This window comes from Oncorhynchus tshawytscha, linkage group LG03 (genome assembly GCF_018296145.1).
Source record: "Oncorhynchus tshawytscha isolate Ot180627B linkage group LG03, Otsh_v2.0, whole genome shotgun sequence".
Lineage (NCBI taxonomy): Eukaryota > Metazoa > Chordata > Actinopteri > Salmoniformes > Salmonidae > Oncorhynchus > Oncorhynchus tshawytscha.
In genome coordinates this window covers 48,477,782-48,502,300 of record NC_056431.1, presented here as the reverse complement: position 1 = coordinate 48,502,300, position 24,519 = coordinate 48,477,782, and the positions used below count along the sequence as shown (strand labels likewise).

General features: G+C 43.7%; 2 protein-coding genes across 4 annotated transcripts; one reads left to right on the top strand and one right to left on the bottom strand.

Moving 5' to 3' along the window:
* The first annotated feature begins 817 nt into the window (after positions 1-817).
* Positions 818-10,924, top strand: LOC112246716 (cyclin-T2-like). 2 transcript variants are annotated; one of them, XM_024415216.2, is made up of 10 exons: positions 819-1,016; positions 1,974-2,055; positions 2,173-2,301; positions 2,819-2,879; positions 3,393-3,455; positions 3,673-3,718; positions 7,320-7,483; positions 7,652-7,722; positions 7,901-9,047; positions 9,187-10,924. In XM_024415216.2, exons 1-10 carry the CDS (start codon positions 859-861, stop codon positions 9,252-9,254), a joined length of 1,989 nt encoding a protein of 662 aa, XP_024270984.1. In that variant the 5' UTR covers positions 819-858; the 3' UTR covers positions 9,255-10,924. The 2 variants fall into 2 exon arrangements, 1 of the variants encoding a protein (XP_024270984.1); XR_002952960.2 differs by lacking the exons at positions 7,652-7,722; positions 7,901-9,047; positions 9,187-10,924 and having other exon boundaries at positions 818-1,016; positions 3,673-4,082; positions 7,320-7,458.
* On the bottom strand, positions 10,829-20,665 carry LOC112246715 (mitogen-activated protein kinase kinase kinase 19-like). Of its 2 annotated transcripts, XM_024415214.2 has the most exons (12): positions 20,117-20,665; positions 19,596-19,756; positions 19,192-19,307; positions 18,277-18,440; positions 17,437-17,497; positions 16,292-16,379; positions 15,311-15,555; positions 15,090-15,133; positions 12,737-14,962; positions 12,493-12,597; positions 11,555-12,252; positions 10,829-11,261 (listed from the first exon to the last, which is right to left on the bottom strand). In XM_024415214.2, exons 1-12 carry the CDS (start codon positions 20,195-20,197, stop codon positions 11,186-11,188), a joined length of 4,065 nt encoding a protein of 1,354 aa, XP_024270982.1. In that variant the 5' UTR covers positions 20,198-20,665; the 3' UTR covers positions 10,829-11,185. The 2 variants fall into 2 exon arrangements, with proteins under 2 accessions (XP_024270982.1, XP_024270983.1); XM_024415215.2 differs by lacking the exons at positions 17,437-17,497; positions 18,277-18,440; positions 19,192-19,307; positions 19,596-19,756; positions 20,117-20,665 and adding an exon at positions 17,013-17,288.
* Positions 20,666-24,519: the final 3,854 nt, after the last annotated feature.

Below are 24,519 nucleotides of genomic sequence, written 5' to 3'. Positions count from 1 at the left end.
AGTAGCCTATGCTTTGAAGGGGGAGGAGCAGGTAGCAAAAAAAAAACATGCACAGGCAAAGATTTTCAGCTTGCAGGCAGACACTGGAATACATTTCTGAGGGACAGAGTGAGGGCTTTGCATAGGTGTTTTGTTGTGGGACTAGAAAAAAATGCCTGATGCAATTAAATAACTTTATTAAGCGGTTCTCATGCATTTATAATAATGGTTCTGTTACGGAACAGTATGGATCACTTTTGTTCCAGGTTCTGTTTCTGTTCCTTGAAAATATTCATTTTTTGGTTCTGGAAAAATTGAGGTTAGAAAAACGGTTAGCTCAAATGCTCTCCTAACCTGCTGGCTGTACACCATCTAGTCACAACCATGAACTGCCATTGCTGAGCCTCCATCAGCAGAGATCTCCTTTGCTCCTTTTTTTCTGGTTCATAAACAATCAATGAACTAAGAAGACCAGACCCCGTTGCTAATGCATTGGTGCATATGGGAGAGCCACCCCTTAAGCAGACCGGATCTGTTAACAATTATTGTTCATTTACCCACTATCTTTGTCCATCAAGACATGTAGGTAGAGGGAAAGGGGCGTTGCTACCCCATATAGCCAACATTCGCCTCTTCCTCTCTATTGCTTTTATTGCCTGTAAACTAATTAAAATGAGCCTACTATTTTTTTTTTTAAATTGCGCACTAAGCTACACATTAAAACAGAATCGTGAAGTTCACACTCCAGAAAGAATGGTGGCGATGATGCACTACCAGTTGGTTTGGCTGTGTCAAAAAAAGCTATCGAAGAAAAACTATTGTGGTTGCCGCGCATGCGTCCGTTCGGTCCTTGGTGTGCTGTGTGAAAGCTGGAGAGCTATGGCGGCGTGCCGGGGATCCTCTTCAAAATGGTTTTTCACCCGGGAGCAAATCGAAGCCACGCCGTCCCGCCGTTCGGGAGTGGATCCGGACAAGGAGCTATCTTACCGACAGCAGGCGGCTAACCTCATTCAAGATATGGGCCAGAGACTCAACGTGTATCCTTTATAAACAAGCTTGTAGTCATCAGATGTCGAAGGAAGGAGGATTTACATAGCGCTCTTTGTAGGCCCGTGTCTGGGGCACGCGCTAGAGGCAGGTTATGTTCGGCATTATTTTGTCATAGAACATTTCAAATGTGCCAGTGTGGTGTAGGTTATTATCCATCCAAGTTTAACTAGCAAACATCACCCAACATGAAGGGCATCTGTCTGGCGATAGTTAGCAAACTAGCAGCTAACTAGGGCATCTCTCTGGCGATAGTTAGCAAACTAGCAGCTAACTAACCCACTACTTGTTAGTTACCATAACTGAAATGTTAGTTAGCTAACGCTGATGTTCAATGATGAATCATAGTTCCTTCGCTTAGACAAGTGATAGCTGCCCAGCATGCTAACACTAGTCAGCTAGCATTGAACGGTCCTGTCAAGCTAGCTTGTTCGTTGTGACTAAGTTGCTTAGCTAGTTAGCTCGAGCAAGTTCACTCTGGTAATGCAGGACGTGCATTGTTGAATTTCCCAATTTAATTTGCTCGGTTGCCATGTTAGTACGTTGCTTACTGGATCAAATGTATCTAGCTACTGTACCTTAACTAATAGTTCGCTAGTATCTATCCGGCATTGTCAACATCGTGGATCAAATGATTAGAAGTTGCCACATCTCATTGACTTGATTTAATTAAGTAACTAATGGCTTACTCCGTGGATAACAATGGCTGCGTTTATACAGGCAACCCAATTGTGATTGGTCAAAAGATAAATCAGTGGGGGAAAATGATCACATCAAATTTTAAAGCTTATCTGATTGGTCAAAGGACCAATTGGTGAAAAAAAAGATCACAATTGGACTGATTGTAAACGCAACTGTGATCTGTGGACTAAAATACATAATTTTAGTTAGTTGATGAAACATCGTAAGTTAAAATATATTTGAATTCCTTAACCCATTTTCTCCAGCTCACAACTTACAATAAATACAGCAATTGTTTACATGCATAGATTTTATATGTTCCACTCTTTCACCAAATTCCACAGAAATGTAAGTATTTTCTTTTCTTCATTATGTGTAGTCAGCCTGACTATCTGTTTTCTCCATACAGACAATTTGCAACATGTTTACTTACTAATATATTCAAATCCATGTATTTTTTTACAGATAATTTCTCCAACCACCTTATTCCTAGCTGCGAAAGTTGAAGAGCAACCTCGGAAACTTGAGCATGTTATTAAAGTTGCCCATGCTTGTCTAAACCCTCAAGAGACCCCGCTTGATACAAAGAGTAATGTAAGTATGGGTATTGTAGGTTTTATTTTCCCTTCCCTCCTCCCTGCTTGTCCCATTTTGTCAATGGCTTGAACACTTTCTTTTGTGTGATTGTATTGAGGTTTGAGTGTAAAGGTTTATACAAAGTGTTAGTATATACTGAGTATTCAAAACAATAAGAATATCTGCTCTTTCTGTGAGACTGACTGACCAAGTGAATCCAGGTGAAAGCTATGGTCCCTTATTGATGTCAGCTCAATATTAGGTAGGTGTTCCTAATGTTGGGTATACTCAGTGTATATTCTCCTTTGTCACCAGAGGGCGAGTCTAGATTGACAATATTCAGGCTTTGTCAGACTGATGTCTCAGTCCAGTCTCAGCAAGATCTTCGTGCTCATATTATTCCTAGTAGCGAGACTGAGTTGAAACCACTGACACTAAGAAAACAATACTGTTATAGTTTGGAATTGGGCTTTGAAATAGAGGTATGGATAGACACATTACAAATGTCATGTAATGATTGTCTATTGAACTTCAGGCATACCTCCAGCAAGCTCAAGAGCTGGTGATACTTGAAACCATAGTGCTGCAGACTTTAGGTAAGTGAAGTCTGACTGAGTGAGCATTTAGTGAGAGCTTGATCTTGTCTACAAAGTGTTTGAATATTATGTTTGACTATTCTGTTGGTTCATTGTTGCCAGGCATTGGTGAATTTCCATTTTTCAGACTGTTTAAATTGTTTGTCATGGTAACATGTTGATCATTCCTCAATGCCATAATTATATTGTACCCGCGCAGGTCAAAATGTTCTTCTGTTATGATGAATTTCAGATCTTGGCAAACAGCAGTCCCAAGCATGTTCCAATCTGTGGTCTCTATGACTATGATATACTCTGTGGCCACCATCTGTGGCCATTTTGATTATACAACACCAATATACTCACTCTTATTTGGATGGAAAGAAATGAGAACTCCCTTTCATAGTCCACATGATATCCTAACTGTGCTCTTGTGATAAAGAATAGAGGGGAAGAACCATAGAACATTACTTTAATACATTTCATCTACAAACTGTTACTGTTGAAACTCACCTGTCATGTATTTTGTTCCAGGATTTGAAATAACTATTGAACATCCACACACTGATGTGGTGAAATGTTCCCAGCTAGTGAGAGGTAGAGGCTTCTTTCTTTGCTCTTTCATGCCCTCTAGTCCACCCAACCTCTAACGTGGGTGGGAGGGAAGATAATGCTGACATAATGATTGTGCAACAAGTCATTGTTGACCTTAGAGTTCACAAAACATGATGTACAATTTGTGAACTTCTAATGATAACCCTTACCGGAGCTTACTGGTTGGCAAAGACTTACCCTCTTTTTCTTTCACTTGCAGCAAGCAAGGATCTGGCACAGACTTCCTATTTCATGGCTACCAACAGGTTGTTATCCTGACCCTCCTTTGTTGCACTGTGACTACTGCACACTATAGCTTCCTTTAATGCAGGGTACCCTTTCAGTGTCCAACGGCCCTCTATGCGCCGGTGGCTACTGGGACGCCAGCCCCCTCCTTGCCCCCCCGGGTTGGGGGCGTTTGGCGGTACCGGCCCCGGTTGCAGTGCGGTGTATTGTACAAGGGACCAGAGTTGGCACAGTGGGGTTGAATGCACAATGTGAAGTGTAGTGGTGCGCTAGAACCTCACGTTTGCTCGGTTACAAAAGTGCATATGTCTAAAAAGACACTTTGGTAGCCTGAATAGCAGCTAAAGATTACACAGATGTAAACATAACGTAGAAGTCATCCCGGTAAGTACCAATACCCTATTTTCTTTTTATTTGTATTTTTCCAATTTCACAAAATAGTTTTAAAGTATTTTCTTAAGTTAAATTTTTTTAAGTCAGTTAACCAAATACTTTTTCGTGGAATGATATCATATGCAGTGCATTCGGAATGTATGAAGACCCCTTGACTTTTCCCACATTTTGTTACGTTACAGCCTTATTCTAAAGTGGATGAAAAAAAATGTCCTCATCAATCTACACAATACTCCATAATGATAAAAGCTATAATAAAAAAACGTTCTTTAGACATTTTTGCAAACGTGTATATATATTTTTTAATTAGTTTATCACATTTACGTAAGTAATCAGACCCTTTACTCAGGACTTTGTTGAAGCACCTTTGGCAGCAATTACAGCCTCGAGTCTTGGGTATGATGCTACAAGCTTGGCACACCTGTATTTGGGGAGTTTCTCCAATTGTTCTCCGCAGATCCTCCCAAGCTATGTCAGGTTGGATGGGGAGCGTCGCTGCACATCTATTTTCATGTCTCTCCAGAGATGTTTGATCAGGTTCAAGTCTGGGCTATGGCTGGGCCACTCAAGGACATTCAGAGATTTTTCCCGAAGCCACTCCTGCATTGTCTTGGCTGTGTGCTTAGGGTTGTTGTTCTGTTGGAAGGTGAACCTTCGCCCCCAGTCTGAATTCCTGAGCGCTCTGACGCAGGTTTTCAACAAGAATCTCTCTCTACTCCATTAATCTTTCCCTCGATCCTGACTAGTCTCCCTGCCGCTGAAAAACACCCCCACATCATGATGCTGCCCCCACCATGCTTCACTGTAGGAATGGTGCCAGGTTTCCTCCAGATGTGACGCTTGGCGTTCAGGCCAAAGAGTTCTATCTTGATTTCATCAGACCAGAGAATCATGTTTCTCATGGTCTGAGAGTTGTCATGCCTTTTACCGAGGAGTGGCTTCCGTCTGGCCACTCTACCATAAAGGCCTGATTGGTGGGGTGCTGCAGAGATGGTTGTCCTTCTGGAAGGTTCTCCCATCACCACAGAGGAACTCTGTAGCTCTGTCAGAGTGACCATCGGGTTGTTGGTCACCTCCTTGACCAAGGCCCTTCTCCCCCAATTGCTCTGTTTGGCTGGGCGGCCAGCTCGGACGAGTCTTAGTGGTTCCAGACTAATTCCATTTTTTAAGAATGATTGAGGCCACTTTGTTCTTGGGGACCTTCAATGATGCAGTAATTGTTTTTGGAAACCCTTCCCCAGATCTGTGCCTCGGCACAATCCGATCTCTGAGCTCTTCGGACAATTCCTTCAACCTCATGGCTTGGTTTTTTCTCAGACATGCACTGTCAGCTGTGGGACCTTTTATATAGACAGGTGTGGGCCTTTATTATGTCCAATCAATTGAATTGACTGCAGGTGGTATCTAATCAAGTTGTAGAAACATCTCAAGGATGATCAATGGAAACAGGATGCACCTGAGCTCAATTTCACGTCTCATAGCAAAGGGTCTGAATACTTATGTAAATGAGGTATTTCTGTTTTAAATGAATGAATTTGCATTAATTTCTAAACCCGTTTTCACTTTGTCTTTGTGATATTGTGTGTAGATAGAGGGAAAACAACATGATTTAATCCATTTTAGGAAAAGTCTAACGTAACAATGTGGAAAGGGTCAAGTGGTCTGAATTCTTCCCGAATGCGCTGTTTTGTATATAAAACAGAAATGGAAGTGCCAATTTTACATTTCTGATGTTAAAACCCATTAAGGACCTGCTCAAATGGCAAGTTTTTATTTGCTTTGAAGAGAAGAATTCATGTTTTCATGCACCATTTCATTGCATTGTAAAATACTGATTTGGTGCCACATCTGCCCATTATCATACGTATTATTCTTGATTTCTGGCTTTCCGCGTACAAACAACCTTTCACAGTTCATGGTCTGCAAATTCTCGTAGAACTAGGTCCTTAAAGGGTTACTTTTAACATGACATGTTGGGTTGGGATTTAAATATAGCCTTTTTGTTTCCAACTGTTGAATGCCCTCAAAACAAACTACAGTGTCTGGATGCAGATTTTGATAGTCACTTTTCTGTAAAGTGCTGTAATTCAGCAATCGTATGGATATATATATATATATATATATTTTTTTTTATAGAAACAATTATCAAAGAGCCAAAGACAACGTTGTGTTCCAAAAACAGCCTGTTCAGGCTGGGTTTTAGACGTTTGAACTGGAGAGGCTTATAGACAGTGAACAAGGAGAATAAGAGGTTGCCGCTGTGCCTGAGACATCACTCTAATTCGAGGATAAATGGCTTCTTAATGGCTTAACTGAATCCAATGACCAGCCACAGCAAGTAGGAGCATAGAAATATAATTGACTTGAATGGGAATGTCTGTTTTAGAATCCAAACCATGGAAATACTAGTCACCATGGTGAATTCTGGAACTTCTTATCTGTATGTTTTTCAGGATTGTATGCGCACTAGTCTCAGGCTGCGCGGTCATACAGGAGATGGATTTTTTAAAATTTTTATCCATAATATGCGTTATGTCTAGCGTCCAGACATTGTACTTGTTGTGACACAAGGTTACCATCCAGCTTTTACCACGGTCTTTCAAATGGTAGGATATCTAGCTCTCTGTGCTAGAAAATATTGTAAGGTTCAGTATTGTAGCTCGATCTAGTTCTCTATTACTCTGGTTCTTTTAGAACTCAAACCAACTTGGACTAGAGTTGACCAGAAGAAGGCATTTCTATGCATGTCTCACCATAACCAGTTAGTGAGTGATGAATGCAGAATGAATGTCTGTTTGAATTAACTTGAGTTTACTTTGCCATAAAATGTTCACCTTGTGTGTTATTTATTGGTGGTTTATGTTTCAATAAAGGGTGAAATTCGGTCACTTTCCCCACACAAAAAAACCATAAGTCATCTTTTTTTAATTAGAATTGAAGTTATTGCTATATCTGCAGCTCCTTGTGGTAAACACTAGGATGGTAGCCACAATGTGAAACTGACTCATGATCTATTCTGCATGTCAGTTGTTGTTTATTTTGGTAAGTGTGCAACTGTGTCAATCTGGGTCTAACATTTCTGTTATAATGATTCTTATTCTTCTCTAATACTATGTTTTACCTCAACCCTAAGCACCTGTTACTAACGTTGATTCCCCCCCTCCCCTCTTTGTTTTTTCTTCCCTCTCGTCCATGTGACCCGTTGTGCTCCGGCCTCTCTTCACGCAGCCTCCACCTCACCACCTTCTGCCTGCAACACAAGCCCACAGTAATCGCCTGCGTCTGCATCCACCTGGCCTGTAAATGGTCCAACTGGGAGATACCTGTTTCCACTGACGGGAAACACTGGTGGGAGTACGTGGACAACTCTGTCACACTGGAGCTTCTCGATGGTGAGGCTTTGATTTGATTTTGGGTTATGCTCATAGTCGAAAAGCCACAGTTACAATGTGGTTTAGTTCAGAAGAATAGTTTGTTTATGTCATTGCGATATGCGATTGCGATATGTCATTGCTATGAATTAGGTGTTAAAACCAAGTGTGATCTTTCCTTGCCTTCAGAACTGACGCATGAGTTCCTTCAGATTCTGGAGAAGACACCGAGCAGGTTGAAGAGGATACGAAATTGGAGGGTAAAGCTTCTGTTTTTCACCAGTGAATCATTAAGAGCTCTTACTCACGTTAAACACTGTAGAGCGTCTTCTCTGCTGATTTTTAATTCAGTGTAGTTTTATTGCTGTACAGTTTTATATAATGCCCTTTGCAAAATCGCCTCCTCACGCCATCTTTCTCTCTTCTCCCACTCGCCAGACCACGCAAGCTGCCAAGAAGACCAAGGGGGATGGCTCTCAGGCAAACGACCCCTACCCAGGACCCTCCCTGATCCACGAACATTCCCTGGGAGATGCCATCCCTGGGGTCTCCAACTCAGCCTTCTCCAAAGCCGCTTCATCGTTCCCTGTCCCTCTGCCAGGGCACGCCAGTGGGCCCCTCTCCCTGGACTCTATCGCGTCCATGCAGGGCAGCTCCTACACCTTCACAGCCCCCAGCGACTGGCCCCAGGATACAGGGGGTCGCTTGGAGGGAGGAAGCTATTCCCTCAAAACAGATGCACTTGGCCTCCAGCAGGGTGCTCCAATGAACCCGAACAGACCCGATAAGACAGGAGAGTTCAACCCTACTAAACATGAACACAAGGTCGGGTCAGGGGGGGGTTTGGGGAAGCAACAGCAGCCAATTTTCCCTCCACCGCCCCCGCCGGCTCAGAAAATGTCCCTGGACAAGTATAGAGAGAAGCACGCTGCTGAGCTGGCGGTGCAGCATAAACGCAGGGCAGAGCAGCAGAGTTTCGAGCCTGAGGGCAGGGACTCATATATACCCTCTGTCCAATCAGACCACAGGAAACACATGCAGCTCCACCCTAACCCTGGGAGCAGTAGCACCACTGCCTCCCCTCTTAAAATGAAGCTCGCCACGCCAGGCCAGGACAAGGTCCCCTCTGACAAACGGGACAAGGGGGGCTCACTCAAACTCCGCCTTCCAGTATCTTCTCAGGGGGGCGTGGCCAGCAAAGCGGAGCTGAAGATGAAAATCAAGGTGTCCTCGGAGCGCCACAGCTCTTCTGATGAGGGCGGGGCCAAGAGCAAACATTCCAGCCCGCTAGTGAGCAAGGAGAAGCACCGAGAACACTCAACCCACCGCCACCACCACAAGCAGCATGGCCATTCTCACCTTCATGCAGCACAGCACAGTGGCAACGGCCGAGGGGTCCCCGAGGGGCAAGCGGGGGCCGGGCCAGCCGTCCTCCGGAGACCCCTAGGGCTGGGGGGTGTTGAGGGGGTGGCGGGCATGGCCCCTAGCTCTGGTTCCAGCTCCTCCCGCAAGAGGGGGCACCCACACGTCGCAAGCCACAACCACCACTCCTCCAAAACGAGCAAAAGCTCCAAGGGCGGCGCAGGTAGTTCCTCCTCCTCTCATTGTTCCTCTGTTCAGCTGCAGTCACAGTGTGTGTCGTCTCAGTCACAGTGTGTGTCGTCTCAGTCACAGCTCTGGTTTTAACCTTCCCTTCCCCCCCTCCTCCCCCTGTCACATACCAGGTGGGCTACGAACATCTCAACGCCCTAGTGAAACTGGACAAGAAGCCAGTGGAGAGCCGCAGTCTTGAGGGAGCCGGCCGGGCGTTTGCTGCCAACGGGCAGACTACAAACACTTCTGACATGCTCGATTCTCTCAAGTGCCCAAGGAATTAACTCATGAACCCTTTGTAGCAAAGCATAGGAAGGTAAAGTAAAAAATATAATGGAAAGTGTAGGACATCTCAACGTTTGAGGCAAAAAGAGAGAAATGAATGCTTCCTGATCATCTGATCTTTTGGCAGTGCTGGTATAGTCCTGCCCCTTTCAATGTGTAATTGCTGCTTTGTCCTCCATATTCTCAGGATGGGTCATGGAATGCGGACGTGTGTGAGTGTTAGGGGGTCATCCGAGTTTAAATCTCCATGTTCGGAGGGGGGAAAAGTATAAATACTGAAAAGGCACGAAAGGTGCAATTTCTAACAGTCTCTTTTAAATAATAATTTAAACAGCATTGCCACAGCTGTTATCCATTCTGGTGAGAAAACATGTCAAGTAGCCCTTCGTTGTGGCAGGAGGGGGCTTAGCTCAGACAGAAGTAAAGGCAGGCCAAACATGGCTGCCAATGGAAGTTGGCTTTTTAGTTGTTTATTTCTCTTGAATTATTTTTTCCTTTTTTATGCTGAATACTGTATGTAGGATCTGCATGCAATCATCAAAGGGATAATGCAGAAAGCTGACCGCTGTTTACAGAAAGTAAAGATAAATGTACATACATTTTTGTATGTTTAAAAAGCTATACCATAAATACTCAGGTTTGGAGCTGCTTGTAACTATAACAAGATATATATATTGGGAAAAAATACTATTGTAACTTGACGTAGGAGTCCTATCATCGGTGATTCTGACTGCTGCATTCCTGTGTTGTGCTTAGAGCCTGTACTACACATGGCTGGCTGCCAGGAGATGGCACTTGATCTTCGACCTTTCCAACTCAGCCAATCCAGACCCTACAAACAGTAACAACCACCTGGCATGTTGTCAGAGGCCATGCAATTTGTACACTTTTTTTTTTTTTTGACTTCCAAGATTACCTTAAGCTGGATGCCAAAGGCTTTGCCTCACAAAAAAAACTAAAGACAAACATGAGAAGAGGACAACAATAATAGTGCTATAACGTTTACATGCCTAACCTTTGCTGTGAAGAGCATTTACACAAAATTGTTACTTGGCTTGACGCTGTAGCCCATAGATACAAAGCTGTAGGTAAGTAATGTAGTATTGTTTATGTCTGGTGAAAGAAAACAACAGCATAAAAGTAGCCTGGGTGCCAGTCTTTCTGCTCTCTTGCCAACTCCTTATGTAATTGATATGGCTTGACAATGGAGTAGGCAAGAGCACCAACTGATCTGGGACCAGGCTAGCAGTAAAGGCTGTCAGTGTTGATACAGTAAGGTGGCTTGTATGCTGTTCTCCAACGGGTCAGTTTCCTAATATATATGGAGTATATCGTTCTCAATTCTGGACACACAATAGTAACTGTTTTTTGACTGGTTAGTCCTTTATTTCAGTGTGCAGAGAGTTTGTATTGAGGCCAAGATGGTATATTTCCCCAGTACTGATAGTGATTATACTCTTGGGCACAGACATTATTACAGTGGTTTGGTCTCAACAAGAAGGCAAATGCAAACCTTGACATCCATTTTTTTGTTTTTTTTGTTCTAAAAATAAATCTTACGGTTTCCACTACCTTAAAACATTACCTATGTTGTATGATTGGTATTTACTGTATGCTATATGAAAAGTATGGATGCAATATGTTTGACAAATGCTCGTTATATCAAAGGTGCCCCAAATATTCAAGGAATTATTTGTGTAATAGCCTAGGGAAAGTATCTAAGTTTTAAGCAATACATTTGAAAGGGCATTTAAAAATACAATTTGGACATGTTATATAAATTATTGATAGGTGTTCCTGATTGGCACATCTGGCGTTATTTCCTAACAGCTTTGAGTGTAGGTCCTAAACTAAGATCACATTGTTAGGAATGAAAGGGTGGTCCAATAGTTGTTCTGCAGACGGGCGCTGTTTCTGGTCACTGCAAAGAGGACAGATTAATATGTTATTCAACTTGGATGCCGTTTTATTATCATGATTTACTGACTGTTGGTGAGTTGTCACATTTATCTTTGATTTAGTAATTGTAAATCTAATTAAGTTACTGAAATGTTAATCCACATTGTTTTACTTCGTAGCATTCTATATAAACCCAGAGTAGATCCCAATCCTCATATTCGGAGACCAGGTTCAAGGTAAGGAAACATCCAGTCATTTAGTTGAACTATGCCTTTAAAAATATTATATGTAGGACGGAATTGTATATCAACTTACTTGGTCAGACAGACTTGAACAAAATCCCTGGCGTCCTCTGAGAACCTGTCAGGCAGCGAGGGCATTAGGCCTCGCCTCGCCCCAATGTAGAACAGCGCTGCCATCTTGTCCATGTGTGACAGCGGCGGCTTCCCCGTGGCCATTTCAAACACTGTGCACCCCACGCTCCAGATGTCCGACTTCCTGCCGTGACCCGTCTCATTGATTACCTCTGGCGCCATCCAATAGGGCGTGCCGTGCACCGATTTCAGGAGGTCACTATGACTGTATGTGTGAGTGAGGCATCTCAAACGGCGGGCGCAACCGAAGTCTATCAACTTGACTACTCCCGTAGGCATCAACATCACATTGTTCCCCTTCAGGTCCCTGTGGATGACCCTGTTGAGGTGCAGGTAGGACACCCCCTCCAGGATCTGGCGGGTGTACAGGGCCAGGACGCGCTCCGGAAGGGGGCCAAAGCGGTGGAGCACGCTGGCGATGGAGCCTCCGGGGACATACTCCATGAAGATGCTGACCATGTGGTCCCGCAGAGAGGTGCCCAGAAATCCCACAATGTTGCCGTGATGGAGGTTCTTTAAGAGGTCTACTTCCTCCTGTAGACGGTTGTACTCCTTGTCTGCGGTTTCGAGGTCTGAGGCGTCCAGGGCCACCTGTTTTACGGCTATCAGCTGGCCTTGGTTGGTCAGTCCACAGAACACCTAAAAACAGCGTAAATATGAAGTTTTAAAATTCCTATTACAGACAGGCTCAGGTGCTAATTTGAGACCCTAGAGATTAGCTTGACTGTTTCATTTGATTATCTATATAATGAAGGTAGCCTTGTTTTGATATGGGATTATACAACTATAGCAAGGTTTGGGTGTTGGCATGATTGGTTCTCTTTACTGTGATGTGACTTCCTTTTCTACGAGGCAATTGAGAAGCAAACATATATTCACAGTTCCATAAGCTCCTCTGCCCAGCACTTCTCCTTTCCTCCAGGTGATGGCATCATCCACTACCAACCCAGATCCACTGAGCACTTCTCCAGGTGTGGTAAAATCCTAATGGACAACCGCACAGGGTGGGAAGTTACACACACACACACACACACAACCACACGTGTGTGTGTGTGTGTATATATGATTAGCTGTAATTGGTGTAGGTACTCCTAGTGTCTAGGTACTCCTAGTGTCAACTTACCCCCAGTAATGACTTCTCACATCTCAGCTCAGAATTGTTTCTGAATTCCCTCTGGTCTGAGTCACAGTTGTTTTCTGGACATACACCATCTCTCTCATCCAGTGATATCAGCTCTTCTGCCAGACAACGGAGCAGGTCATCGGTCAGTGGTCCCTCCCCCACATCATCCAGAAACTTCTGGAACACAGGGGACACTGTCCTGCTGTCACAGCTACCTGAGGTCCAGGTGTTGATCTTAGGCTGCACAGGGCAATCGGATGGGGTGAATGAATGGTCTAAATGATTTGCCTTGTTTTTCTCATTTTCTGACATGTTGTTCCCCATGGGTCCCCTATTGTGCAGCACATGGAGGTGATCATCATCTGGGTCAGAATGAGATGTGAGTTGACTGAGGGAGGTTTCGTCTCTCGGCCGGTGGTGAGAGATTAGTGGGTTTGGCGCATGGCTGGACATAGACAGCACTTCTTCGATCACTGACATTGACAACATATGGTCCCCCTCCTGAACCTCTGGTGTGCTGGGAGAGACGGTCTCTTCTCCATCTTTACCGAGGACCAGCTCAGTCTTAGTCTGGATGTGGATTTGCCAGTCAAACCCAGAAATAACCACCACGTGGTCTTTGTCATGCGTGCTGGCGATAGGCGTCAGATGCGACTTTCCCCTGGATATAGGCCTAATAGCCCTGTTCTTCCTCTGCTTGGCCTTGTCCACAGGGCTTCGCCTCACTCTTCTGCTCTCCAGTGGTTTAGGGCATTTGTGTTTGGTCCTGTGGGTTTGGGTCTTCCTAGACGGGGCAGACGGGACCTGCCTCGTCCTCTCAGATGAACTGGAAACTCTTATGTTGTCAAACACCGGGCCGGCAAACATCTCATAGATGACTGGTCCCTCCTCATCCCCGGTGTTGATTTCCTGGAAGATATCACTATACGTGATGTAGTCCACGGCTGACTTGGCCCTCAGGGTCCCCAGTTGTGACCCAGTCTTGGCTTGTCTGGCACTTTTTGGTTCCCTCTGCTGAATATGTTTCTGACAAGGTACTTTTATTTTAAGTGCCTTTTTGTCGTTGTTCAGCTTTTTGCAGCTTGGATGTACGGGCTCTGTAACCCTCGTTCTGACAGAGGTTGAGTCTGTGCTTTTCTGACCAGTCTTTGTAGAGATTATCCCATTGACGATGAGATCAGGAGGTTTTCTGACTTTGCCTTTGACTTGTGAAGGAATGGGTGAAGTCCTCAGGTTGCTTTTGGACTTGCTGTTCCCCCGAATGTGATCTTTGTGTGCCAAGATGTTGAAAGACTGATTGGTTTGGATGCTAGTGCTGCCTCTACTCTCTTTGTTCTTGGCAGGCTTGATAGGTTTGATCTTTTTCTCTGTAGGAGGGTTTAATTCAGGTAGTGTGACATTCACAGTAGAAGGAAGACATTGATACTTGGTGTCATCCACAACACTAGTCTTTGCATTGTCATCAACTTGAATCTCTTTGTTTCCATTTCTTTTAGATGCAAAGGGACATGTGGTAGTTGGCTCAGTACTTGTAGTCTCTTTTGAGAGACCCCCTGAGCACATCACCTTCGTCCATTCCACTGCCACAACATCATCCTCACAGTCCCTCTCAAAGCATGAAGTGCTGTTAACATCTTTGAAATTTGTCAAATCGGAGTTAAGTTGGTGACTCAACTCAATTATTGCTTTGTACCCTCTCCCTCCAGGGTCAGATTTGATAGATACTCCTTCCTTGTTATCCCTAGGAAAGGCACCCTGATGTCTTGTCGACTCCCTATTCCTATGGTCTGCATTATCCTGACTGTAATCTCCAACATTAAACTTTCCAGATGAGTCTAGATCCAACTGCAACCTTCCCTCAAAAGTCTCTCCAGTGTGTTGTTTTGCTGTAGTCTCTCTTAGGTCTCTTAAGTCTCTCTTATTGTCATCCACCTCTACCTCCAAGTCGATGGAGGATTGGCTACTGAAGCTGCTCTCCTCGCTGCCCCCTCTGGTGCCTGGGGACCCTCTGGGGCTCACCCTGGTCCTGGCCAGCCTCTCCCTCCTCAGCCTGGAGGTTATGGAGGACATGGAGGTCAGGGGCATCAGGGGCACAAGGCTGATGGGCTTTAGGGGAGAAGGGTGCTTCAGGCCGGGCAGCACTCCTCCGTTTCTATTCCTCCCCTCCAGAGGGGCTAACAGCTTGGGGGTCCTGATGGGGCCTGGAAGTAGGGTAGGGAAGGAGCCCTGGACAGAGATGATTGGAAAAGGCAACGGTGAATAAATAGCAGATTACAGGTGGTTTTTACAAACTAAGGAAGCTGTATGAAAATGTGATGTACGAATAAAACACGATTTATTTGCGTTGACCTACCTTTCGACCACTGCTTTTTTTCTCCGTTTCACCACATCCAAGCCCTGCAAGACAAGAACATGCCAAGCTTTACAAACAAAAAATTACGCAACTTTTTCCTCAACAAAGAGTACTTCTCTAAACACATTCATGAGCATGACCTTTACCTAAACAAATGAATCAACAACATGCTGACCTTTATACTGTCCTCTAAGCCTTTAGCAGATTATTATATTACTAACTGTTCTGGATGTGAACTCGGGCCTGGACCAGAGAGTCCAGGAGAGGCTCCAATAGACCGGGGGCAGATTGGCTCAGCTGGGCTGGGTGAGGGGCCACCGGGCTGGGGGCCACAGCCTCACATCTGAGCCTGGGGGGAACAGGCAGGCAGGATGAGCTTCCTGTGGTCTTCAATAGCCCTGGTGTAGGATCCAGTTTGTGTAAGTGTCTGGCTCTGAACCACAGACTGGGTAGAGATGAACCTTGACTGGAGAGAGAACAAAGTAGATCTGAGAATAAATCCTTTGCACCTCACAATGCTCTTCACAGGTAATCTTGGTAAAATAATTTGGTTCATTAAAATCATCTATAATTCACAAAACCTGGAGCTGAGACATAGGGTAATCTTATATAATTTCCTAATAATGAACACTGCAATTAAAAGGGATGGACATTCTCTGTTCTGTGTGGATGCAGGACAGAGGGCACAGCAGAAGGACGCTGGCCAGGGGCTGATGCTGTAAAGTGAGAACTTTTCAAAGGGGTTTATTCTCCCAGGATCCCTTTGGACCTCTTTCAGCAGTAAGAGCCCTACAGACAATGATCTGTTTCAGAAAGCAAAGTAGACTCTCCCTCAGTTTCTCCCTCCCTCCCTCTGTTTCTCTCAGTCTCCCTCTGTTCTCTGTTTGGGAAGATTGGCATGCCCTTGACATGATGACTGCTGGCCTGACTGTGTAACTGGACACTTCTTATTCTGTATTTATGTAAGTGAGGGAGGTGTGGGGGTGAAGTACACACAAGGAGGAGGGACTAGCATACGGTGGATTTGTTTGTGTGTGAGAGCGCTTGTTAATAGCAAGGATGTGTGCATAAGTGTTTGTGTGTCTGTATGAACAGGTGTTGGTGTTTGGGTGTGTTCCTGACTCAATTTGCCCTGTGGTTACTGTATTTTTGTATTAATTTATAGCAGTTCTAATTAACATGGAGCGTGTGTGCGTGCCCACCTGCTACCCTTCCCCAGATCTTGGTAGGCTTGCCTCATGTCCATCAGGGTATCCATTGCGCTCTGGAAGGAGAGGGAGAGCCCCTTATCTACAGGACCCAACACAGCCTGAGGTCAGTAGGGGTTGATGTACCTTTCACACACAGCAGGGACATTACTGCTACTGTGTGTCAACAGCAAAAGTCCCAAGCCAACAGTGAATGGTTCCTCTGTTACACGTAGGAGAGCATTCGGTATCACAACAGTCCACTGACAAATCCGATTTATTTTTTTCTCCAGTTAACCTTTATTTAACTAGTTCAGAACAAATTCTTATTTACAATGACGGCCAAACGGGGACGACGCTGAGCCAATTGTGCTCCGCCCTATGGGACTCCCAATCACAGCCGGATGTGATACAGCCTGGATTCGAACCAGGGACTGTAGTGACGCCTCTTGCACTGAGATGCAGTGCATTAGACCGCTGCGCCACTCGGGAGTCCAGATGCTCCACCATGACACTGTTTATGTTCAGTAGAATTTCACCAAGATCCAACTGAACCAATAATAGAATTTATTATCACTGCATAATACCAAACATTTTACACTATTTACATGTTGTTTTTACACACAACTATTTCTATACACAGCCTATGTGCAGAAAACTACAAATGACATTTAGCATTTACAGTACTTTCCAAACAAAGTGGTTGGAAAACAACATAAGAAACAATAGACGTTACCTGTTTCAGAGCCAGTTAGTCCAATCTACCCTCATCTCAACCTACTCAGATTATATGACAGAATGAGATTGAGAGGGGCTGTACACCTCGTTCGCTCGCTCTCGTTTTCGCTCTCTGAGCAACTCTGTTCTGTTGTGTGTGTCTGACAGGAGTCAGGAAGGTTTCCAGCTGGGAGTCTGTATTGTGTCTCCTTGAGGGGAGTGATTTAGCACACTGACCCAATCAGCTTGGGCCATGGCAGGGCTGGCCTTTGTGGCTGTCTCTTTGTGGGATAGGCCCAGTGTGTGAAGAGAGGGGAAGGGTGTGTTTGGGAGGAGGGGGTGATCTTGTGTAGAGCCAACAGGGCACACAGGCAAGGGACACAGGGAGTCACTGTCTAAGACCCTACCTACTGTAGGTGACACAATAAGGAAATACAGCTTACCTTGATTGATGGCTTTATGATGGTCGGATAAAGGAACGCACTCTGGAGCCTCCAGCAAATCCTACAATGGGAAAATAAGAATGGTCATAAGTAGCCTTAAACCCTGTGGCATTTGTCATGAATCCACAAAAATATCTATGATATCACTGTCCTAAGTGCAGTTAGGAGGACGATGGTGACTGTTGTTGTAGCTAGTGGTTGTTATGTTCAACTGACATTTATTTCAGTGCCTATAACGAATTAGATTGTTAAACGTCTGATTAACAACTCCACCCCATTTCATTTCCCTGGGGGGGGCCCTAAAATATTATATAGCTTCACGTTAGTGCCCAGTCTGCTATGTTTGTGTGCCCCTGGGATAGCCTCTTTCAACCATCTGCCCTTCCGCTATTCAATAAGTGGGCTGGGTCATTAGACACCAGACAGTAGCCAGCTGCGCTCCCTGCCCTTGTCTCACCTGTTAAGGCCACTTCAAAGCAAAGTCAGGATATAGCTAAGAGTCATCTAGTCAGAACACAGACTCCCCACCAGCCAATTACACTGATGTAACTCAGGTCTCTGGTGAATTGGGCCCCATTGCTTTAGGGGAAGAGCCACTATGGATTAAGCCTTTTAATTGATTAAGGATATTTGGGCAAGTAATAAATAATGCATTTGAGACAGAAGCTATGTTGTAGTACATTTATTTTGATGCAATACCACTAACTTGTCTTGTAATATATTTGATGATCTTAAAATGTGTTAACACATAGTGAACAAAATCACATTATGAAGTAGGTCTCCACAAAATTACAGACTTGTACACTTCTTACATAACTGTACAACCGGAGGATCACTTACCTCTGTGCTGGCAGCAGTCTGAATGAGGACATTTTGGGTCAGATAGAGAGAGGAGCTTGGGGAGTTTGCTGCTCTCAGCTCATCGGTTAGAGAGGGAGAGGGGCTGGGGGAGTTTACTCTCAGCTCATCAGGGTGGAAGCACTGCAGGTCCAGGGGCGTGGGCGCTGTTTGTTGACCAGGGCAGAATGAGACGGAGGTGTGGAGTTAGTGGAGTCAGTGAGCACAAGAGGAAACAAGGCCCTCTCACACACTCAGCCCCTCAGGAATTCACCAGGATTTCCCATATGAGTGCTGGCTTTGACCCCTCCAAGCTCAGGAAAACATTTGATTACGCAAGTACACACTGCACGGATCGACTAAATCAATACTACTCACCACAGGAGGTTTGTGGCACCTTAATTGGGCAGAAGGGGCTCATGATAATGGCTGGAGCGGAATACGTGGGATGGTATCAGAGACATGGTTTCCATGTGTTTAATGGCATTCCATTTGTGCTGTTTCTGCCATTATTATGAACAGTTCTCCCCTCAGCAGCCTCCTGTGCAATACACTAAGCCAATAGATCAATCAAATCTGTATTGCATTTCTGTCAGGATCGATTTGAAAACTTTAAAGGCATCATGTTGTACATGACCTGAGTGCTGTGATGTCATAAGAACGAAATGCCACAAACAAGCAGATTTGGTGTGGTACTAGTATGTGTATAACCAACAGATCACATGGTTTGTACTTGGATAGAGAAGTATTTCCCTGGAATATCCTCAAAAGTAAACAGAATATATCAAACCATACCAAACATCTGAGTTATTTTGGATTTGTCTGAACATCATGGTTGAAAGTCATGTCACGTAATTACACAGCAATAACTGTAGTAACAACATTGTCTGACCATCTTGGTTGAAAGTCATGTTATACCTGGCTGTCTGAGGGACTCAACCATCATGTGGATGAGTTCGTCTTTCAGGGGGCTCTCTATCTGTCCAGCATAGTGAAGAGCAGAACAGCCGTTGACATCACACACCCCCAGGTCACTGTTTGAAAGAGGGAGAATAATTAACATAATTTATAGAGCGGAAGGTGGCGTATAGACCAATGAAAATGCAGGGGCAATGTGAAAAAGTATTTGTGAGTGCTGTTATGGAACAAGGAAGTTGTTAGCTTGGGAGGTGGAATATATTATTATGTTGTAAGATTGTAATAAAATTGTATTGCAGTAATAATAAGGTCATTTTGCAATAAGGTTCTGTAATAATGTAATGTTTTAGGCTGTTGTAATAACAAAACCAAAGTGAAATTGTCATTGCTGCAGGTTTCCTTACGCTGAGAGAGCCAGCAGTTCCCTGACCACCTCCACAGGTCTGTATTCCCATGGCAACCGGACGTCCAGCTCCTCAAACAAGTCGACGTCCCTCACAGCCAGCATTAGAGGGGTCAGCCCGTCGCGGTTCTGAGTGTTCACGTCTACTAGGTCAGTCTGGGCCTGCAACACAGACATAGAGATATAGGCTCAGCACTGGTGCCTGAGAGTTACACATTACGAACAAAGAAAGGTCAAATGACAAATGTCCTGGAGATGATTACAGATGGAATGCTCATAGCTGCTTCGGCTGCATCCATACAATGCTGTCCTTTGTGCTAATCTAAACTCTAGCCTACCCTGTTGTTAGGAAAGCACCTGGTGCTGTGTGTCACATTTCCAGTTACACAATGTAAAGGGTGTTGGGAGTGATATCAGTGGCGGTGGCAGTGACTGTGTGCGCGATTGGTGTGTGCTTGTGCGCGTGTGTGTGTGGTCTATGGTGGGGTGTTGTAAAGGAGTTTTGGGGGGAGGCGGACTTACCAGAAGGTGCTGCAGGGAGTGGAGGTCTCCCTGCCAAGCAGCCTGGAGGAGCTGGGTCTGGTGGGGCAAAGCCCTGAACATGGCTGATAACAGCACCCCCTGGAGGACTGGAAGACTCACATGCAGTGGTGTCTGGTTGCTATGGTTGCACAGAGTTACATCGGCTCCTCTTTTCAGAAGGAAGTGTACAACCTGACAACAAAATTTACATTAAAATACCCCCCCCCCCCTCCTATGTTTTATTGGTAGGGTAGGGTTAATGACATGCTTTGGTCCCCTATTTCAAAATGGCAAAGGTCAAGTAAATGACAGCCAGCATAATAGTATGGGGTTTATTGCATGTTTTCTCACTGTACATAGTACGATGCCATGTTTTGCTTTGGCAACAGTGAAATCTGTTAAATCATACAGAGTCAAAACAAAAGCCAGAAAGACCCAACTCCTGGGACACATGTAAACAATTGTTTCCCTGTGGCCTTAGACACACTACTAACAAATTAATGTGGTTGTTTTGATAGTGTATCTCCAGAGAATGATCATGGGTCTTCACCCCCCTCAATGTCACATGACACCATGTTATTGGGAAGAAAAATAAATACTCTCAAATTTTTCATCGGTCAACACCTGTGTTTAAATGGATTGTTCACATCCTCACAGTATGTTAAACTGTTTTTGATTTAAATATTCCTTCATTCACACAGTGATGCTTTTATTGAATATAGATTACAATGTGCAAGACTAATAGACATGCAACCACATAAACAGAACAAAGTCTGTATAAAGCATATCAGCCATGCTGTGTTTCCATTCAAATATAAAGGCTTATTCACTAACAATAAGAATACTAATCACATCAGTTCAGTCAAAGGGTCACTGAAGCAGACTAACATACCAGACAGACCTCCCCCTAAACCAAATTCCCCTCCCCCAATGGTGCTTACCTCAGTCAAGCCCCTCTGGCAGGCAGTGATAAGGGGAGTACAGCCCCCCTCCATGCGGGGAACATCCACCTCCTCCCAGGGACAATCTCCCAGCTCCTCCAGCCCCAGGCCTACCACCTCCAGCTCTCCCCTCAGCACCTCAATACCAGCCCCCAGAACCCTTTTCTCACTACTCTCCATCATCCACAAGGGTCCTGTTGGCGAGAATAGAAGCCAGAAGGATGAATGTAAGAGATAACAGTGAAGGTTGTTTTGTTGCTCTGTAGCTTGCTGCCTTTCAGCTTGGTTTGTTTGCTGTGGACACTTGGTTCATGGTTACTCTCCTCTTTCAAGATCTGGTCCCTCCACGTATGGTGTGGGGCTTCAGCAGGTTTATGTTGACTGTTGATGCAAGCCTCTAGGGCTCTCCATCCCTGTTCCTTCAGAGCTACCGTTCAGTAGGTTTTCACTCCAACCCTAATCTAGCGCACCTGCTCAAAATAATTACTATAATATCATAAGCTCCAGTAGGAGAGGTGGAGTGGAGGACATTTCCTCTCGTTACTGTATCATGTGTATCAGAGAATGACTGCCTCTCACATGGTATCCTATATCCCCTATACTAGCGGTATTAAACGCTTACCCTACAAGGTCTAGAGCCTCCTGGTTTTCTGTTCTACCTGATAATTAATTTCACACACCTAGAATCCCCTCTAAATTAGAGGGGAACAATGGAGAAAAAGCAGTGGAACTGGCTTTGATGTCCAGAGTTGTGTTTGAGGGCCCTATACAGTGTAATGCTTTTGATGCAGGGCCCCTGGTCAAAAGTAATGCACTACGGTGCCTACACATAATACCCCATAGTGTTGAATTATGTTGTTAGACATTTCAGCTTTTCATTTTTTTGTAAACATGTCTATCTGCCTCACAAAGAAGGGCACCTATTGATAGATGGGTAAAAAATAAAAAGCAATAATTGAATATCCATCTGAGCATGGTGAAGTTATTAATTACACTTTGGATGGTGTATCAATACACCCAGTCACTACATAAATACAGGCGTCTGTCTTAACAGTTGCCAGAGAGGAAGGAAACTTCTCAGGGATTTCACCATGAGGCCAATGGTGACTTTAAAACAGTTACAGAGTTGAATGGCTGTGATTGAAGAAAACTGAGGATGGATCAACATTTTTGTTACTCCACAATACTAACCTAAATGACAGAGTAAAAAGAAAGAAGTCTGTACAGAATACAAATATTCCAAAACATGCATTGTTTGCAATAAACCACTGAAGTAAAAATGCAATAAATGTGGCAAAGAAATTAACTTTATGTCCTGAATACAAAGTGTTATGTTTGGGTCAAATCCAAAACAACACATTACTGAATACCACTCTACATATGTTCAAGTGGTGGCTGCATCATGTTATGGGTATGCTTGTAATCGTTAAGGACTGGGGAGTTTTTCACAATAAAAATGTTTACGGAATAGAGCTAAGCACAGGCAAAATCCCAGAGAAAAACCTGGTTGTCTGCTTTCCACCAGACACTGGGAGATGAATTCATCTTTCAGCAGGACAATAACTTAAAACACAAGGCCAAATCTACACGAGTCGCTTACAAAGAGGACAGTGCATGTTCCTGAGTGGCTGAGTTCCAGTTTTGACTTAAATCTGCATGAAAATCTTAGGCAAGACCTGAAAATGGTCTTTCAATGATCAACAACCAATTTGACAGAGATTAAAGAATTTTGAAAATAATGATGAGCAAATGTTGCCCAATCCAGATGTGCAACGCTCTTGCCTTGTTCACACTACAGGCCTTAATGCTCAAATCAGTTCTGTTTTTCAAATCCGTTTTGGAATAATTACTGTCCAAACAGCAAGTTACAAGCAACCAAATTGGATTTGTGTGTGTTCAGAGTTCAGACAATAGTAATTTGGTGACATGGCTCAAATTTGACTTGTGTCACTTCAACCTGCTAATGTGAATAAGGCTTTAGAAACTTTCCCAGAAAGACTGACAGCTGTAATTGTTGGCAAAGGTGATTCTAACATGTATTTACTCAGGGGTGTGAATACTTATGTAAATAAGATATTTCTGTATTTCATTTCCAATAAATGTTCTAACATTTCTAAAATCATGTTTTAACATTCATTATTTGGTATAGTGGGTTGATGGTTGGGAAAAACCATTGGAATTCAGGCTATAACACAACAAAATGTGGAATAAGTCAAGGGGTATGAATACTGTCTGAAGGCACTATATATATATATAGTACCCTCAACAGTACACATTTTGTTGTATCCCCAGACAAGCACACCTGATTCAACTTGTCAACTAATCATCAAGCCATCAATTAGTTGAATTGGGTGAGTTTGTCCGGGGCAACAACAAAAATGTGTACTGTTGAGAATACTGGAGGACTGGAGTTGAGAAACACAGATGTAGGGGATAGAGTGCCATTAGGGACACAAACACTGACTCATGATGTGACTTAGACAATGACAACGAGTTAATGAGAGCTAATACAAACCACAGGCCTGACTGGCATCATAATAACAACAGCTATTCATCCCTGGAACATTAACTAGCATCCTAGTGGATTCATGACTGACTAGTCATTTAAACCATTTTGGGAGTTCTTTACAGATTAGCATTCTAGAACCAATTAATGGAATAGTACTAAAAGTGTCAGTCAGAATGGACATAGTTAAAGCAAGAAGTCTTGAAAAAGAAAAGCAGTAGTTGAGTGAAATGAACAACTTTACTCACCTTCAGTATTCTTGGTCTCAAACTTTGAAATATCTTACTCAAACCTTTGCCCAATTTTCATGCTTCACATTTACTCCAATGTTCTTTGACAAACAAATATAGTGTTCTGCATTTTAATAGCAGTTGTTTTATAAGTAAACTTCCTCCTAGTTTAAATAGCTTCTTCAGTGTATGTCTGCTCTCCTTCCCTGTGCAGTGTGGATGCCTCCCCTCCTAAGTAGCTTGAATGTTTACATTCTGTTACCAAGGAGAGAGTCAGCCAGGCAGGCCAACAGTAGATTAATTGCCAGTCTGAATGGGCCTCTCAAACAAATAAAGGCAACACTGAGTGCCTACAATTAGAAGTGAGATCTGTCAAATGTTCCTTTTTCCTGTATAAATTAGCAGTGGTGGGAAAAGTACCCATTTGTCATACTTGAGTAAAAGTAAAGATACCTTAAAATAAAATGACTCAAGTAAAAGTGTAAGTCACCTAGTAAAATAATACCTGAGTAAAAATATTTGGCTTTAAATGTACTTAGGTATCAAAAGTAAATGTAATCGCTAAAATATACTAAAGTATCAAAAGTGAAAGTATAAATCATTTGAAATTCCTTATATTAAGCAAACCGGATGAAACTATTATCTTGATTTTTTAAATTAACGGATAGCCAGGAGTACACTTCAACACTCAGACATCATTTACAAATGAAGCGTTTGTGTTTAGTG